Source organism: Sesamum indicum, linkage group LG10 (genome assembly GCF_026168435.1).
Source record: "Sesamum indicum cultivar Baizhima isolate 11 linkage group LG10, ASM2616843v1, whole genome shotgun sequence".
NCBI lineage: Eukaryota > Viridiplantae > Streptophyta > Magnoliopsida > Lamiales > Pedaliaceae > Sesamum > Sesamum indicum.
This window is the reverse complement of record NC_142666.1, coordinates 13183731-13190133: the sequence shown is the minus strand read 5'-3', so window position 1 is coordinate 13190133 and position 6403 is coordinate 13183731. Positions and strand designations below refer to the sequence as shown.

Here is a 6403-nt window from a genome sequence, read left to right as displayed (position 1 = left end):
AGAAATAATTTCTTGAGAACTACTTCCCCGTTTCAAGGACTACAAAGATCCGGAAGGAAATAAGTGGAATACGATAATTCTCCGGTGGAAATTTCTTTGAGTATTGGGGGAGATCCAAGCAATTGTTGGGGAGTTGCCCTTATCACCAAATTCCCAACCATCTTCTAATTCAATATTTTTATGAAGGTTGTCTGAGGCAGATGGAAGCTTGGTGGATGCGGCTAGTGGAGGTGCTTTGTATGACAAAACTCCCACCAAAGCACGCAAACTAATCACAACCATGGCAGCTAATAATCAGCAATTTGGTAGTAGAAATGACAACCCCCCACGAAAGGTAAACGAGGTAAGTACTTCTATTGATGAACGTTTAGATAAACTTACTTCTCTTGTTGAAAAGTTTCTAGGGGGAAGTATTCAACAAGTCAAGGCTTGTGGGATATGTACATCTTTGGGACATTGCACTAACGCTTGTCCTACACTTCACAAAGAATCAACTGAACATGCTGACACCGTCGGTGGATTTTCCGGGCAACAACAAAAGGAGAGATTACCACTTTTCCAATACCTATAACACTGGATGGAGAGATCACCCGAATTTGAGGTTTGACAATCAACCTCAAAACTTTCAAAGGGTTCCACACCAACAACCACCACCACCTCAAATCAATCCCAATAGTGGTATGCCCCTAGAGGATATCGTGAAAACACTCGCCTTGAGCACCTAACAATTCCAATAAGAAATCCGCTTGAGCATACAAAATTTGGAATCCCAAATGAGTCAGTTGGCATTATCTGTCAGTTGTTTGGAGTCTCAAGGTAAGTTTCCCTCCCAAACTATCGTTAATCCTAAACAAAATATTAGTCTATTACCTTGTGAAGTGAAAAAGAGCTACAACTCGAAAATAGCACTAGGTGTGGGCACGCATAACAAGGCAAAACAGAGGACGAAAATTTAGTTGTGTATGGGCACGTAGAATAGGACAAAACAGAGCATCCACGCAAAATTCCTCCAAAACAAGCTGAAAAATTCAACCAAGTCAGCGAGGACAGTCCCAAGGTATTCGTGCCCAAACCTCTCTTCCTGGAGAGATTTGCCAAGTCCATAAAGGAGGAAGAGGAGAAGGAGATCCTTGAAACTTTACTCAAAGTTGAGGTAAATATTTTCTTGCTTGATGTAATTAAACAAATATCTCGCTATGCAAAGTTTCTCAATGAGTTGTGCACCAACAAATCCAAATTGAGAGGTAATGAAAGGGTAAGTATGGGAGAAAATGGATCCGCCATTCTTCAAAGAAAACTACCTCCTAAATGCAATGATCCGGGTACATTTTCTATCCCTAGTAAAATTGGAAAGATCGGAATAGAAAAAGCCATGTGTAATTTAGGTGCTTCAATCAATATTATACCTCTTACTATCTGTGAATCTTTGAATACTGGCCCATTGAAAGAAACGAGGATTATGCTCCAACTTGCTGATTGTTCCATAGTTTACCCTAAAGGAGTTCTTGAGGATGTACTTGTACTAGTTAATGAATTGGTTTTTCCTGCTGATTTTTATATGCTTGATATGACGGGGAATAATTCTCCAAATTCCACATCCATCTTTCTAGGAAGACCATTCCTTAAAATCTCAAAAACCAAAATTGATGTTGATGCTAGAATTCTCTCTATGGAATTTGATAATGAGGTTATGAGTTTTAACACTGGTGGTGCCATGCAATATTCTAATGATGTGCATTCTGTTTTTCTCATTGATTTTATTGACCCTTTGGTGCAAGAAAATGTTATGTTTGATGGTGAGGGAGTATTTAAGATGATAATCAACAAAAGCCTCACCTCGAGTCTAAGAACTTACAAGAACAAAGTCTTCCATGACAAAATAAGTTCAAGGAAGAAGTCATCCATGGATTGCTAAGCTCTCCTAAATCCACACCATCACCGGGTGCATCATATAGAAGAAGTGGATTTAGAGTGTCCAAGTCATTTGAGTTGAGCCACAACAATGTCTAGCCGAAGTCGTTAAAGAAAAGAAGCTTCTTGGGAGGCAACCCATGTCCTTTTATTTTTCTCAATTATTTTTTTTCTCTCATCTAACTTCTTATGAGTGTTGTGATAGTACTAAAATCGACTTTTGTAGGTCAAGGTGAACGTGCATCAACCCTACAGTTAGGCATCCCGACGCCTAACTCAGCTAACTAATATATCAAAAGGTATGAGCATCTACAAGAGACTCTCCATCTCATTCTCGGCTCACAATTCTCGAGCTCCTGCAGTTCCACCACTTACCCCCGGATCACTAAGGGACGTTCTCTTTCTCCTTTTCTCTTATTTTATCGTCCTAGATATGCATGTTTGCCACATTGGGGATAATGTGGAATTAAGTGGGGAGAGGGTGTTTTGATGCTTGTTTTGATAGAAAATGAGTCCTGGTGGATTAGTTGTTGGACTATTCATGTCTTGGAAAGAATGAACTCCTTTTGCCATATTGAAAAACGATTTTTTTTTATTGATGCTTCCTACCTCTCCATGTTTGTTGAGTGATTATGAGAACTCAATTTCTTTTTGTCCTCATGCTATCTTTATGATCAAAGACTTAGGCTAATCAAGTAATAATTTGGTGATGTGTGATAAGAGTACATCTAATGATTTTTGACAACTTACAGTGAAGAAATTGTTTTTGCAAAGTGGTGATTTGATTTTTGAAAATTAAATGTGGAAAATTTGTGGACATAACCTACCTAGAGACGAATTTTGAGCCTATACACTCATGAAAATCTACAATTTTTCTTGTCTTGGGAGACAATGCTTCATGATATTGTCTTCCTAGAACTTGCTTTGAACCATATCGAGGTCACATCTCTATGCATATACTTAAAAATGATAAAGGCACGAGGATAAAAACTCCTTTGGCTTAAAAGACCAGCCACATGCAATTCCCCTTAGTAAGTCCATTTGAGCCTTATAAGCCTTAATTCCTTGTTATAAAACCTCAAGTATAAACAAACTCCACTATCTTTTTATTACCCTTCTTTGGCCCTTCCAAAGACTAGTAGAGCATCAAGGAAACAAAGATATATTCTAAGTATGTGCTTTGACATTAAGTGTGGAGATATCTCAATTATTGTAAAGGAGGTTTATGAGCTAACATGTCATGTGACAATCTTGTTCTATGCCTTAATGCAAAATAGACAAAAAAAAAAAAAAAAAGAGAGAGAAAAAATGACAAAAAGAAAATAAAGACAAAAATGCCTTCGAAAAAAAATAAAAAAAAAGAAAAAAATCGAGAAAAGCAAGAAAACAAAAAAGAAGAAAAGAATACTCTCTCTTTAATAGAAAGGCATAGTTCAAGACGAGGAAAGTGGGACATGAAATTAGAGCATGAGATAAATCAATTTTGAGAAGTTTGGATTTTTACATCTATTACTTGGTGTTCTAATTTAGTTCCTTGGATTTTCACCTCATTTTTCCTAATTCTTCCTACCCCTAAACCAAAGCCCTGTTACAACCAAAATATAAGACCTCTTGATTCAAGTGTGTGCATATTTATAAGTGGTGGAGATTTTGGTGTATAATCAAGTCTATGGTTAAGCAATTCTCATAGCAAGCATTTGAGCGAAATACTTAATCAAAAACACTTGAGAAATTGGGAGATATGAGAGCATAGTCCACTTGTTTTCCATGCTCAATTTTTTATGAAAATCATCTTGTGAAAACTTGTTTGAAGCTTGTTGAGTTGTCTTTTATCATGTAGTGTACCATTCTTTGAACACTTAACTCGATTTTTGATTGGGTACTTTCGTCTACAATCCATGAAGTTTGAAATGAAATTCTTGAACCTTTTCTATCTCTATTTCTTTGCATCGAGGACGAGCAAAGGGTTAAGTGGGGGGATATTTGATAGGATCGCATTTTGTGCTTATCTCATGTGATATTTTGACCTATTTGTGACCAAAATGGTCCTAATTAAATATTATTTTGCAGCATTAGTATATTAAGAAAAATGGAAAGAAAAATAAAGAAAAGAACCAAGATGAAAATTTGGACAGATTTGAAGAAACAACTAAGCGTGCCCACGCCTAACTGACAAATTTTCGTCTGGAAAAGGAAAGACTCAAACTCAAATTTTTTCAAGAATTTGGAGCTGCTTGGACTACCTTTTTTATGAATGCGAAACACCTTTCACTGGAGGAGTTTAATTAAGATAATAATTTTATTTCCTTTAGTCTTTAGTTCAATTAAGAATCTACCTTTTTAATCTTCGTAAAATTAGGTAACTAGTTAATATATATATATATGTATATGATGTAGTTCACCATATGAACATCTTTGAATCTTTAATCTCTCATTCTTGGGAGATTTTCTTTGCATTTTTCTATTATTTTCTCTTCTCTTTTATTTGTTCTTCTATTAGCATGCTGGGTTAGATCTTTTAATTCTGGTTAAAGACTCGGTGAATGTTTAGTTCCAATGAGTTGTGAGATCTAATTCATGCTTTCTACGTTCATTCATATTGATATTTGTGTTGTTCTTTGTGCTTTTATTAATCTAATTTATGAATGATAGGTACCATCATTCATTGTCAAGAATATTTGCCTAGCCAATTGAACTTGCAAATCCATAATTGTTTGTTTGGATCAATAACTAGTGGTAACATACCATAATTAATAATGTAGAAGTTTTCGATTAAGTTGTGGGGAATGCACAATCTAACTTAAATAAATCCTCGTAGAAATTTAATGGTTAGAATTGAGTCTTTCTAGTTCTTAATGATGTCGGTAAATTAAATCTTGAGAATGTTCCCAAGGTTGTTTATTGATTAGGTATTTAGTCAACGGATGTTCCTTGACTATCCACAAGGTAAGAAAATGTGAGGTCGTTAGGTAGTACCAATGACCATAACCAATTTATCTATCATGAATGATTGTTATCTTTGCATCTATGATCGACAATGAAATTAAGCATGATCCTGTCTTTAACTGGAATACTCTTCTCTTATATTTATATCTTCTAATTTTATTAGCTCCTTAATTTAATTTAGTTTTTATTTTTATTATTTTTCACAATCAAAAACCCCCAATTATTTTTATTTTTGAAGGAATTAATTTAAAACCAATCCCCTGTGGATTCGATCCTACTTACACTTCTATAAAAGTATTCGTAGAAATTATTTTTGGTGGATTGGACACCCATCAGTAGTCCTCTTTTTTATCCAAAAAGCCTCAAACATCCACGGATGACTTCGCTTATGATGTTGTGATCCGAAATAGGAAATACATCAATTAACAAAGGAGAGTGATCAGAATAGGTAGTTTGAAGGTGTCTCACTTGAGCTTCAGGAAAGCACCTTCGTCACTAAAAATTTGTGACCAATCGACTCATAACTGTAAACGGGTGTCCCGATTCTTATATTATGTAATAACTCCCAGAAAGCCAAAATTATAAAGTTGTAACTCAGCAATAAAAGTTTGAAAATCACACATCAACCAATTTGGAATAAGCGTGAGACTGTCCTTTTCATGAGAAAATAATATAGAGCTAAAACCCCCACACACTAGCCGCGGTTCTATATATCTCCGCTTTAGGCACCTCAATAGATCCCATGAGAATTCCCGTTTTGGAGCCTCAAGTTCACCATAGAATCCCATGAATCACCAAGAGAAACCCACATAATCTTACTAATGTCAATATGCTATTGGAATAGGTGACCAAAAGTCAATTAGATTGGCGTTTTGAGAACCATTCATGCAATCTTTGCTTAAATAATATTTTCCCTACAAAAATGTTTAGTATTCATCTTTGGCTCATGTATCTGTTGTGCTTACCAAATTACATTAAGTGCTGCTTTAATGTCATAATAGATGCCCACGGACCACTTAAAAACCCATGTAGTTGGGTTGCGCATTAGATGGCAGCTGTGAAACCAACTTTTGAGGGTTGGTCTGAAATGTTCCAGGTCGACGACCTCGAGACTAGGCATCGAGAGTCCTACTGAGACTTGCACTAAGTATTGCATTCATTGGATGAGTGCCGCTTTTCATCGGCGACAGATGTTGGACGTCTATGCAATTTCAGTGGGTTAGTTGACAAGGTAGTCAACTGACTTCACTGACTTGCGGTAATCATCATATGGAAGCCTTGGAGGCTTGGTTGGTATGACTTGGGTCCTCAACTTCGATATTACCCGAGTAGTTCTCAGACTTGAGGAATCGGGCAATCACGTACATACGATAATTGTATCTTAGATATGTGTGAGAAGTGATTGTGCCACAGACATGATCATCATAAGCCTTATCCAGTGCAGTCAGAGTATGTAGTGAGGACGGTGAGTTCCAAGAAGAGGATTCGTCCCCTGTCAGTATGTGACAAAGGTATCTCCTATGCACTTGGAGATGCCTTCACGCTT

At 36.4% G+C, this 6403-nt stretch overlaps 1 protein-coding gene across 1 annotated transcript; it reads left to right on the top strand.

Annotated features, from left to right (window-relative positions):
* Window positions 1–1261: 1261 nt before the first annotated feature.
* Window positions 1262–1915, top strand: LOC148786682 (uncharacterized). Its single transcript, XM_088886230.1, has one exon. The coding sequence runs from the start codon at window positions 1262–1264 to the stop codon at window positions 1913–1915; it is 654 nt and encodes a 217-aa protein (XP_088742356.1).
* The last annotated feature ends 4488 nt before the right edge of the window (window positions 1916–6403 follow it).

What these genes read in the sequence shown, in the direction of transcription:
- LOC148786682 (XM_088886230.1), top strand. Translation starts at nt 1,262, where the DNA reads ATGGGAGAAAATGGATCCGCCATTCTTCAAAGAAAACTACCTCCTAAA.